Source organism: Protobothrops mucrosquamatus, unplaced genomic scaffold, assembly GCF_001527695.2.
Source record: "Protobothrops mucrosquamatus isolate PMUCROS unplaced genomic scaffold, P.Mucros_1.0 scaffold1729, whole genome shotgun sequence".
Taxonomy (NCBI): Eukaryota; Metazoa; Chordata; class Lepidosauria; order Squamata; family Viperidae; genus Protobothrops; species Protobothrops mucrosquamatus.
The window spans coordinates 373,461-385,277 of record NW_015387876.1 but is presented as its reverse complement, the minus strand read 5'-3'; the positions used below and the strand labels follow the sequence as shown (position 1 = coordinate 385,277).

Genomic DNA, 11,817 nt, shown 5'->3' with positions numbered 1-11,817 from the left:
AATCAATCAATCAAGGAAGCCCCATTGGGCTAACAGGAAAAAATGGTTTAGGGTTTACCTTTATTCTTAAATGTTTCTCCAACTCTTGTTTTTCCTTGGACAGTTGCTTGCTGAGAAATTTCCTTTTCTTTTATCTCATGAATTTCTGTTTTCATAATTCCCCTGTAAATTCTCTGAAATGCGTTAACATCTAGCATGTACATTCAAAGGACAAAATAAACAAGACCCAGTTGCTGTGTTTAGTTACGGTGGCTGAGTATATGTACTTTGCAATCAATGAGTCGGTCTTTGATTTATCTTCCCGTCTAGAACCTGCAGAGGTGATGAATCCTAGATTGTTGTTGTTGTTAATTGCGAAGTCATGTCCGACCCATCGCGACCCCATGGACCACGTTCCTCCAGGCCTTCCTGTCCTCTACCATCTTCTGGAGTCCATTGAAGCTCAGGCCTCCTGCTTCAGGGACCCCATCCAGCCACCTCATTCTCTGTCGTCCCCTTCTTCTCTTGCCCTCCATCTTTCCCAGCATTAGGCTCCTCTTCAGTTAGTCCTTCCTTCTCATTAGGTGGCCAAAGTACTTGAGTTTCAACTTCAGGATCTGGCCTTCTAAGGAGCAGTCAGGGTTGATCTCCTCTAGGACTGAACCGGTTTGATCGCCTTCCAGTCCAGGGGACTCGCAGGAGTCTTCTCCAGCACCAGAGTTCAAAGGCCTCCATTCTTTGGCACGCAGCCTTTCTTAGAATCCTAGATTAGGGTGAGTAATATTTGCACAGTGCTCAAAGGTAAATTTCTTTAAGGCCAGGATTACTTTAATACATTCTGTAAGCTCGTGTGTTCCCTCTACAGGCAATCCTTGATTTACAAGCATTCGTTTAGGGTCACGTAATCTCCTTTTGAGACCTTCTGACAAGCAAAGTCAATGGGGAAGCCAGATTCATTTAACAACCGTGTTACTAACTCCACAACTGCCGTGATTGAGTTAAAGCTGTGGCAAGAAAGTTCATAAAACGGGACAAAACTCAACTTGACAAACGTCTCCCTTAGCAACAGAAACATTGGGCTTAATTGTGGACATACGTCGAGGACTGCCTGTACAGCAACAGCAGGCCCATTGGACATAAAACTAGCCAGTGTGTTGGGTAAAAAAAATGACCAAACAAGCGCAGTTTGTGATCATTCTCTTAAGATGGCCGTGCCTTTAAGAGTCACCAGAAGGACTTCTTATTAAGAAAACTACTCGGGGAAGAATCGCACGGGTGAATTCATATTACTAGGTGGTTTCGTGTCTGGCCTTGGCTATAAAAGATGAACTAAGATGGTTGCATTTCAACTGTCTCACCCTATGAAAGCTACACCAGCCCTCAAGATCACCTTCAACAGAACTGAACTGGTCAGTTGAAGACCTAACATCTGCCTTCGTGCAACATGATAAGCTTGATTAGAGTTAATCTTGGTTAACTGGTTTGTGGGTTAGCACATGGTTTCTGCTTGGTTTCTGGTTCAGTGTATTGGGTGGACCCCGAAAAAAGGATAATTCAGCCTCCTTGCATGAGCCCAGCCATGGTGTCCGCCAATCCTCAGGCAGCATAATTTTTGGCAGTGTCTTTAATTTTCTTCTTCCATCGGAAAGCTTTCCTTATCTGCTTGTTTTGGGTGCAAGAGAGGCGTGGGTTGTGGAGGAGATTCCACATTAGCCAGATTTCAGCTATCTTCAGCCCGTGGACTACCATGAGATCTTTGTAGAAACAAGGATCAAAAGTCTGCAGGTTGGGAGCTGCTGAAGGTTTGGGTATTCCAAAAGTCTTGAACCCTTCGTGCAAGACGGGCTTCAGGTTGATCCGTTGCAAGCACATGCCCAAAAAGACGTCGTCAATTGGGAAGAGTTCCACTTGGGTGCAAGCTTGAGCAAGCTTCTTCAAGGTGCTGATGGACAACAAGAACCCACCACCCCCGGCATAGGCTGGGTACATACCTAGCCCGTACATTGTTTCTGGAATATAATACTTGCTTTTTTGGATTCGGATGGGTTGTGCATTGTAGATGATGTCCCCAACAAAGAGGTCCTCGGAAGGATTGCAGCTTGCCAGGAAGTTGACGATGTTTTCCATGTTGACAAAAACATCAGCATCACCTTTGAATATGAACTTGGTCCTGGAACAAAACTCATCAGCCCAGCTGAGGAAATGGATCTCTTTCAAGGTCAAGTTGAAAAAGGTATCCAGAAAGTCCCAGAGTAAAATGTCCCGATACAGCTGGCTCTCTTGCTGGACCAGGGTTTCCCACGTGGGCAGTGCCGTCTTGTTCTTGGGAACTCCTAGGAGAAAAACTCTTTGGACCTGCATCCCGTTGACCAGGCCTTCTCTCCCCCATGTCCTGCGTACAATCTCACGGTGGTCAAACTCCTCAACCAGCGATTTTATGGCAATGAGCAAAAAGGGCCTTTCTGAGCTTCTCGTGCACTTCTTCGGCTGATTAATGAGAAGGTTGAATTTCCTGTTGTCCTTATTCCTTAGGTAAAGTCTAAAATCAAAGGCGGAACGAGTCAGAGGGGCTGGATTGGTGACGGGGTCTTCCTGCGTTTCCAACTTGGCATCTTTCATAGGCGAGATAATTTTAGGCTCCGATGCGTAACTCTGCGCAGTCGGCTCTTTCCGGAAAACAGGAACGCGGGAATCCCTGTGAGCTGCAGTTGAAGTCTTCTTCTGGACTTCTACTTGTTCTTCTCTGTGGGACGTGTGGCCCAGTTGGGAATAGAGCATGGTGAAAAGGGCTACCACCAGACAAAGTGTACAGATGGCATCGCTCTTGAGTTGAACTCTCATCATTTCCAGGAATTTCAAAGAAATATCCGACGTAGTCCTAGGGGAAAACTTTGCTGGCGAGGTCCATCTGCAAATACAGACCACTGTAGGTTAGTACAAGATTTGCAACGTCATTCAGAATCTCGAAAATGTCCTCCACTCGGAACAGGGATATTAACCAGTTCATGGAGGATGTTCCTGCTACCATGTTTTTGTTTTGTTTTTTCAAAACCAGTGTTTTGTTTTTTTAAAAAAGTGGTGTAGCCATATAATAAAATTGGAAGAAGGTAGGGTGTTGTTGGTTTTTTCTCCTGCATAGATTTTAATTCCGGATCCTTTAGGGCTATTCTGTGCCAAATTGTCATTTTTAATGTGACAGAAAAGGGGGAAATAACGACTTGCCAGCTGTTGAATAATTGTGTCAATTTACCAAAATAAATATAATTTAAATTTGATCAAGGTTTTGCTTAGGGCTTTTCGAAACTGGAGACACTTTAGGAAAACAATAAATAAAATTTTATTCTGGCCTTGCTTCTTTTCTTTTTCTTTGTGGTTTCTGGCATACTCAACAGAACTCAGTTTTAAATTTAAATTATCAGTTCAGGAATGCAAGATGCTGAACAATGACTAGGGCAGGGGTAGGCAACCTCGGCTCTTTTATGACTCAGCTGGCTCAGGAATTCTGGGAGTTGAAGTCCTCGAGTCATAAAAGAGCCAAGGTTGCCTACCCCTGGACTAGGGGGCAGCCAAGGATTGCAGATTTATTCTCTCTTTGCTACCCTCTGTTGCTTGGCTAGATTTCTGCAGCCTAACTCTTAAGTGCCCACATCCTTCCTCTTTTCATAAAGTATGTGGTACACTCCTAGGAAAGTGGCAACAGGTAGTTGATCTCAAAATCTAAGTAAGTTTAGACCTGGTTAATATTTGGATGGCAGCCATAGAGCTACAGGGTCAAATGGAAGTCAAAGAACATCCTACAGAAATGCAAATTAATTATCAATGTCAAGAAAACAACATGGATGAATAACGGAAGGGACATCTTGGAGGTTCTAGTCCAACCCCCTGCTCAAGAAAGAGACCCTATATCATTTTCCTTTATTTTTAAAAAATTATTCATCAAACAAAAATGGCAAATTCAAATAAGCAAAATGAAAAAACTAAAATGTGACGGGGACAATAAGCACGTGAGTGCACTTATGCACATATCCCCTTTGGGACTTCTTAAATGTTGGTTGAGGTCCACAGAAGTTAAGTTGGAGTTAAAACTATGAAAGTTAGTACCCATTCAAGGCAACTGACTATGCAGTCTCTTCTTAAAAGCTTCCAAGGATGGAGCACAGACCCCTTCTGAAGACAAGCCATTCCACTGCTTAATTGTTATCACTGTCAGGAAGTTTCTCTTAATTCCAGGTTGCTTCTCTCCTTGATTAGTTTCCATCTATTGTTTCTTGTCCTGCCTTCTGCTTTGGAGAAGTAGGTTGACTCTCTCCTCCTTGTGGCAGCCTCTCAAATACTGGAAGGCTGCTATCATATCACCCTGGTCCTTCTTTTATCTAGACCAGACATACCCAATTCCTTCAACCCTTTTTCAAATGTTTTAGCCTCCAGTCCCCTGATCATCTTTGCTGCTTTTCTCTGCACTCTTTCCAGAGTCTCAACATCTTTTTTACATTGTGATGACCAAAAACTGGATGCCTTTTTCCCAGTGTGATCTTGAATTTGAGATTACCAAAGTCAAGCATGACTTAGTGCCTTGATTTTTAGAGGACATGTAAAAACTTGACTTGCTCATTTCTGTGGTATCTTCTGAGTCCACCCAACAAACTGAGACCCCCCCCCTTTGGACTCAACCACTCTCTTGACCTATACACGCTGTGCTGTTTTACGAAAGAAAACTATTCTGAATATGATCGTATCTCTTTTTCCAGTCCGGGCAGAGAATTTAATGCACGGTACAAGATTCGTTCAGCTGATAGCAAGGCCCAGTAATGTTGAATCCTGGATTTAAGTGAGGATTTCAATGTGGAGCTGGCTTGACCTAAGGTTCAGGATACAAATGACAACTTTGGATGTGAGTCTTGGCTCTCTTTGCGGCCTAAGTCAATAAACGCAGGCCTTGGAACCCATTTTTGTGAGAAAACGCTCCAATGTTTCCATGATTTAACAGATTTTGCTGGCTAGTATCTCAGAGACAATAGAAAAGAGGCCAACCCCTAGTACTGTCAGCAACAACGTCTCTCCCACGGCCAGGACCACCTTTAAAGTATCGGAACAGAGGCCAACAAATAGAAAGAGAAGACATTTCTAACTGGAAATCTTGCTAGGAAAGCAACTCAGGAACAATTTTCTTGATTCATCGTAGATTTGGTTGAATCCTGATGCTAAACTATAACAAAATAGCAGAGTTGGAAGGGACCTTGGAGGTCTTCTAGTCCAACTCCCTAGTCAAGCAGGAGACCCTATACTATTCCAGACAAGTAGCTGTCCAGTCTCTTGTTAAATGGGATGAAGCATCCACAAGTTCTGGAGGTAAATCATTTCACTGATTCAATTGTTCTCATTGTCAGGAAATTTCTCATTTCTAGGTTGTTTCTCTCCTTGATTAGTTTTCATCCATTGTTTCTTGTCCTGCCTTCAGGTGCTTTGGAGAATAATTGGACCCCCTCTTCTCTGTGCCAGCCCCTCAAATACTGGAATACTGCTATCATGTCACCCCTGGTCCTTCTTTTCTCTAGACTAGCTATACCCAATTCCTGCAACTGTTCTTCATCTGTTTTAGTCTCCAGGCCTTTAATCATCTTAGTTACTCTTCTCTGCACTCTTTCCAACCTCTCAATATCTTTTTTTATAATGTGGTGACCAAAACTGGATTGCATTAACTTTTTTGGCTGCTGTTGCACCCTGCTGGCTCATACTTAAGTGACTGTCTACTAAGACTCTAAGATCCCTCTTGTTGCTTTTGAGTCATGTTTCACCTGATCTGTACCTGTACAATTGCTTTTTCCTGCCTAAGTGTAAAACCTTTACTTTTTCCCCCCATCGAATTTCATTTACTTTTTCCCCCCATCGAATTTCATTTTGTTCGATAGGGCCTAGTGTTCAAGTCTGTTGGGATCCATTTGGATCCTGAGCCTATCATCTGGGGTGTTGGCTATTCCTGCCAGCTTGGTGTCATCTGCAAATCTGATGAGTGCTGCAGGGGAAGCCAGATTAGCCCTCGGAATGTTCTCCAACACATTTTGCAATGGGCCCCTTCCCCAAAAGCCTTTTTTTTTCCTTTTTAAAAGGACAAGAATGAAGAAAGGGAGGCTAACGTTTCATGTCACATACTAAAATAATCAAGGAAGGGACAGCTCATCTAGCATATGGCTGAATGGCCCGGCGAGCATCTGATGCAACTTTTAAAGTGATCTGGATCTGGGCTGATTATGCAAAACAGGAAGCCAAGTTCATGCAGAGTTTGAAAAACAATCTGTGCCCCTTCCCCCATTTTCTGGCTGTTTTCAATCAACGTGGGAAGGATGCGTGACACAAAGCTCACTAATGAAGGGAGAAGAGAGCCAGACCGGTTCCGAATGTCTTCCATTGGAATTCTGCCTTGAGTTTCCAAACATAATAGCTTCCAAGACGATACCCACAAATAGCAAAACAAAAACCAAAAAAACCCTGCATAAAAACTAAAGCTGCCACAGGAGCTGAACCACAAAGTTAGGAAAGACCCAATCTGGGTCGGTCACTGGGATCAGAGGCTTTGTCTTCTGAGCTTTCAGGCGGAAGGAATTTCTTTTGTGTACTTTGGGCTGTTCTGTGTGTGGTATTTATATGGTGCCTGTTGTGTGTATCTTTTTAGATGTAGATTGGTGTGTGTGTGGGTGGCTGGCTATTAAGTCGTTGGCTGTTTCCTTGTGCTGCCAAGCCTTTGCCTTCTAGGTACATGACAGGCTGGGAGTAAATCAGCATTCCCGTTGACTGAGGAGGAGCCAGTTTCCCAGTCTTCACTTCCCTGGCTGTTTTTGTGCCTGCTCGTCCAACAATCTTGGTAGCTGCAAAATTGAATGGGTGCCCTTGTTCGTTGCAATGTGAGGCTACCAATGACTTCAGGTTTCCTCGTCTGACCGCTCGCTTGTGTTCTTGCAATCTGGTGGTTAGCTTCCTCCCCATCTGTCCTATATAGTCACAGGGGCAATTCATGCAGGGGATCCGGTAGATTACATTAGAAGTATCTCCCAGCTCCAAGTGATCTTTACAGTGCATAATTTGTCCTCGTATGGTAACCCCTGTCATCCCTCCGTTAGAGCCTGAATCTGCAGAGGAAAATGAGCTGGAATGGGACCCTATGGAGGTCGAGGGAGGGGTGTCTGTGGCTTCAGAGGAATGTGGGGAAGAGCAGGCCGAGGCAGGCCAGGGCCCTTCAGGAGTGGGACAGGAGGAACAGGAGAGGCAGAGTTCAGGCGATGAGCAAGGGCCACCCCCCCTGATCCTAGAGCACGGAGAGTGGAGAGAAGGGGGGAACAACGCAGGGAGGCTTAACTACTCAGAAGGAGAGCATCCTGCCTCTCTCCACAAGGCACACCTGGAGACCAGATTTAAGGAGACGCTATTGGGAGAGGCATTTGTCGGGAAGAAACCCTGATTCCTTGGAGTTTTGTGTGTTGTTGCTGATCTCTTGTTCTGTGTTGTGATTTCTGCTTGGAAACCCTGAAACTCTGACCATTGGACTGGCTGACAAACTTGATTTGGTGTTCAAAGACCTCGGATTGTATTTTGGCTTCTCTTCTGAAACTGCTCAGGCAAGCTTGTGTTTCCACAGACTGGTTAGATTTTGGATATTATGTTTCATCCCTTGTTATCTACGTGGCCTTGAGTAAATTACTCTTCTAATCTGACTGTATGTGAAACAGAGGCAGCTGAAGGTGTGTGTGTCTTACTTTCTTCTGGGGCTTGCCAGAAACGTGGGAGCATTTGGGGGAAATTTGGAGCAATCAGAAGGGCGGTTTGAATTGCCAGCTGACTGCATTTTCTCTGTGCCGTGCCCTGGGTCATCACACCCCTGGGCGGTGTGCGATGCCCACTTGCAGACCCCGGAAGCTGCGTTCTGCTGCTTCCGAAGTGTTTTTGATGTATGACAGGGTGTGCCACGTGGTTCGTCTTTGCACCTTGTTTCTTCCTTTCTCTCCTGACCATGTTGCGCAGACATCTTTTGACTAATGATTGTGGCTACACGCTTTTGAAATTCCAAAGCTGGCTAGCATCAGCCCAAGGGTGACCGAGGCAGCCTTGCAATGGAGGATTGTCCTCTGTGACCAGGGCTCGGTGGCCACCAGTGCAACGGAGACGGTTCCCTCAAGCTGGAGATTCAGGTCAGAGGTCCTTGGCTCTGAGGCTTGAGTCTATTGTTTGTTTCTCCATGTTTAGCCTAACAAAGCAAATTCCTTCTGATGTTTTGCTTGGGAAGGAGCCAGATTCTGCTGACTGTGCATGTTTAAGAGATGCCATTTTGTTTGCTACCTCGGTGGTGGGGAAGAAACGCAGTGCAAAGAATGCCACTTCAGACACAGACTGATTTACTGCCGTTCCCTATTTACCAGCCCCCCCCCAAAAAAGTAAGATAGGTTGGGGGGAAAAAAACACCTTCTAGCCATTTAAGGGCCTGGCTATTTTCTTTTTCAACATTCCTGAAATGCTATGCCAAGCCAATGGTCTCTACAGCTTCTCTGTACATTACGAAAAGAGGGAGGGAGTGTTGTTTAAATTCTGCACCAGACTTTTGACCTTTGAAACATAGGGATCCAACCCAGAAAAAAGTTAAAACGTGCTTATTCTCTTCAAAGAGACCCCCCCCCCAATATCCCCTTATTTCTCGGGGCAAAAGGCTTGGCCCTTCTTCAGGGGCTCCGTGGGCATAAAACTCTCAAGCCAGCTTGTTAAAGACCTGGTGAGTTGCACTCACATCGTAGTTTGTTAGCGCCTTCGGCAAACCCGGAAGGCTGTATTGGTTAATGTTTGGTTCAATTAACGCCCAAACCCAGAAACCTAAGTCAAATACAGATAGTCCTCGACTTACAACAGTTCATTTAGTGAGCGTTCAAAGTCACAACAGCACTGAAAATAGTGACTTACGACTGTTTTTCACAGCTGGGAAGGTTGCAAATGGCAGTCACGTGACCCCAGGATGCTGCGACCATTGTAAATACATGCTGGCTATTTAATTTAATAGTTAAATAGTAGCATTGAATACCCGATGAAGGAATGTGGTAAGTCAAGGATTACCTGAACTTTGAATTAAAATGCAGTCCAAGGGCCTGCCTAACTCTATTCTCCCTGGCAGCAGCTCAACCCAGAGCTGGCTTTCTTGAAAATTTAACAGAATAACAGAGTCGAAAGGGACCACGGAGGTCATCTAGTCCAAGCCCCTGCTCAAGCAGGAGACCTTATAATGTTTCAGACAAGTGGCTGTCCAGTCCCTTCTTAAAAGCCTCCAGTGATGGAGCACCCACAACTTTTGAAGGCGGTTTGTTCCACTGGTTAATTGTTCTCACTCCCAGGAAATTTCTCCTTAGTTCTAGGCTGTCTGTCTGTCTGTCTCTCTCTCTCTGACAAGCTTCCATCCATTACTACTTGTCCTGCCTTCAGGTGTTTTGGAGAATATGTCAGCCCCACTCTTCCCCATCACAAGCCCCTCCAGTATTGGAAGACAGCTGTCACCTCACCCTCGATCATTTGTTTTTCGTTAGTTAATTGTTCTCATTGTAAGGAAATGCCTCCTTAATTCTAGGTCGCTTCTCTCCTTGATTTAATGGGGTTTACATCTGATATCTTTTCACAAATCCAGGGCTATGTCTCATCGCTCTCCTTCAGAGGCCAGAAAACGGGTGTGGGAACAGATAGCGTGGCAGAGAATATTGCTCATAAAAAACCCCCAACTGCTTTTGATCTTTTTTCAGCTAAATTGACGCATGCATGTCTCAATTTCCAGGGTAATTCAGCAAGGCTGAAGTTAAGAGTGAATGACAAAAAAATTCTGCAGTTCTGCTGCCTGGAAGGCAAAGTTCTTCAACTTCTCGTGCAGGGGAGATAGTCTGCTTGTTTTGGGGTGGGCCTTTGGGCAGATGTGTCCTTAAAATTTGGAAGATGCTTGGAAAACAAACCCTTTTCTCTTTACTCCCTGGAGGATCGGCTCAGTTCTCTCCCCTCGCACACACACACACACAAAACACAAGCCAGGGGAAAGGCAATTTTTGGCTGGCCGGCATCTTTACCCCCCTTTGCCGATGGTGGGGAGACGAGGGGGAAGCAGCCCGCCCAGAAGTACCCTCTCCTTTGCAAATGTGTCAGTCAAAGAGTCTGAGCAAATCCTGTCAATCGGTTGCAAAGCCTCAACTCTTACCTCGACAGCGATCACAGCGTCCGCCTCTGCTCAGTAAGGCTCCGTCCCACAGTTGCCAAGTTGGCACATCTGGATCGCGTTAGTTCTGGCATTCCTCTCAACGTATAGCTTGGAGATGATAGCTGAACTGTAGCAAGGGAGCTCCTTTTCCCGTCGTCGGGGGCTCTTCACCAAGGATCTGCTTTCTCTCCAAACAGCATTACACGGGAAACTCGGCTTGCTCTCTTTCAGGCCCTTTCTCCCCACTCCCGTCCAGAGCTTCTTCCCAGGGACGGCTTTTTCTGCGTGTGCGCGGATGAAAGAACATCTCCGCTCTGCCTAAAGCAAGGCAGCTGAGCTGGCCTCCAGTCCTGCTCACGTGACATCCGAGCAGATGTTTCGGGTCAAAAGGCTCGTAGATGTGTGCTTGGTAGCCTGCCCCATACAGATGTTTGCCAGCAGCAGCAGCAAAACGTTTTGGCAGGATCTGCGTGCAGATGGGGATCGTCCGGTACACAGACCCGCTGTGCTAGATCGCCTTGCCGAAGCTGGACAGACTATTCGGCTATTTTTTTCCTTTTTAAAAAAAATATTGTAGATGCTGCTCCTTGCACACAGGGAAATTATTAAGAGCGTGAAAGCAGGGCTTCAGCGGAGAGATTGGACGCAAGCTATAATGGGCCAATTGTTGGTGAAATTGACAAGACTTTGAGGAATTGATCCCTGCCCCTCCTGATTATGGTTCAGTTAAAATCGCTTTTAATGCTGAACAGAGTACTGGTTTCATTATTTTGATTTAAAAACCAACGCTTCCACGCTGAAGGCTAAAAAGGAAACAAATCCCATGATACTCACTAGGTGTATTATGAGAAGGGCTGTAAGGGACAGCAAAATAGTCCAAAGGATGAAAATTAAATTAAAAATTAGTACAGGTCGTCCTTGACTTAGGACAATTGAGCCCAAAATTTCTGCCCCAAAGCGAGACGGTCATGAAGTGAGTTTTGCCCCATTTTACGACCTTTCTCGTCACTAAGTGAATCACTCCAGCTGATAAGTTAGTAACTCGGTTGTTAAGTGAATCTGGCTTCCCCATTGACTTGGCTTGTCCGAAGGTCGGAAAAAGGGGGGAAACCACAAGACCCCAGGATACTGCAACCGTCATGAGTGCATGCCAGTTGCCAAGTGTCAGAATTTTGACCACAGGATCATGGGGATGCTACATGGTCGTAAATGTGAAAAACGACCAGAGATTACTTTTTTCAGTGCCATTGTATCTTTCAACGGTCACTAAATGAACTGTTGTAAGTCGAGAAATGCTTGTAGAAGCTAGGGAATGCTGGCTCAGGAATTCTGGGAGTTGAAGTCCACAAGTCATAAAAGAGCCAAGGATCCCCACCTCTGGTCTACTCTAAGCCAGAGTTTTTCCGCGGTTCAGCTATAAGCAGAATTATAATTTATTTTTTATGCCATGAGGACACATCGCTGTTTTCGTGCTCTTTTCCTCCTTGTATTCTGTCCATGAGTTGATGGGCATATTCAATATATTTTGAATATTAGCACATCTGTATTAAAATCTCTGTTAGGCAACCGGGATATTGATATTGTTGCCTTTTAATCGCTCTGAATTAGAACAATGTTACAGCACCAATGAA

The 11,817-nt window shown here is 45.1% G+C and overlaps 1 protein-coding gene across 1 annotated transcript; it reads right to left on the bottom strand.

Annotated features, from left to right (window-relative positions):
- Positions 1 to 1,082: 1,082 nt before the first annotated feature.
- Positions 1,083 to 10,609, bottom strand: B3GNT9 (UDP-GlcNAc:betaGal beta-1,3-N-acetylglucosaminyltransferase 9). The gene is made up of 2 exons (XM_015822959.2): positions 10,545 to 10,609; positions 1,083 to 2,887 (listed from the first exon to the last, which is right to left on the bottom strand). The coding sequence occupies exons 1-2, from the start codon at positions 10,607 to 10,609 to the stop codon at positions 1,576 to 1,578; spliced, it is 1,377 nt and encodes a 458-aa protein (XP_015678445.2). The 3' UTR covers positions 1,083 to 1,575.
- Between the last annotated feature and the right edge of the window lie 1,208 nt (positions 10,610 to 11,817).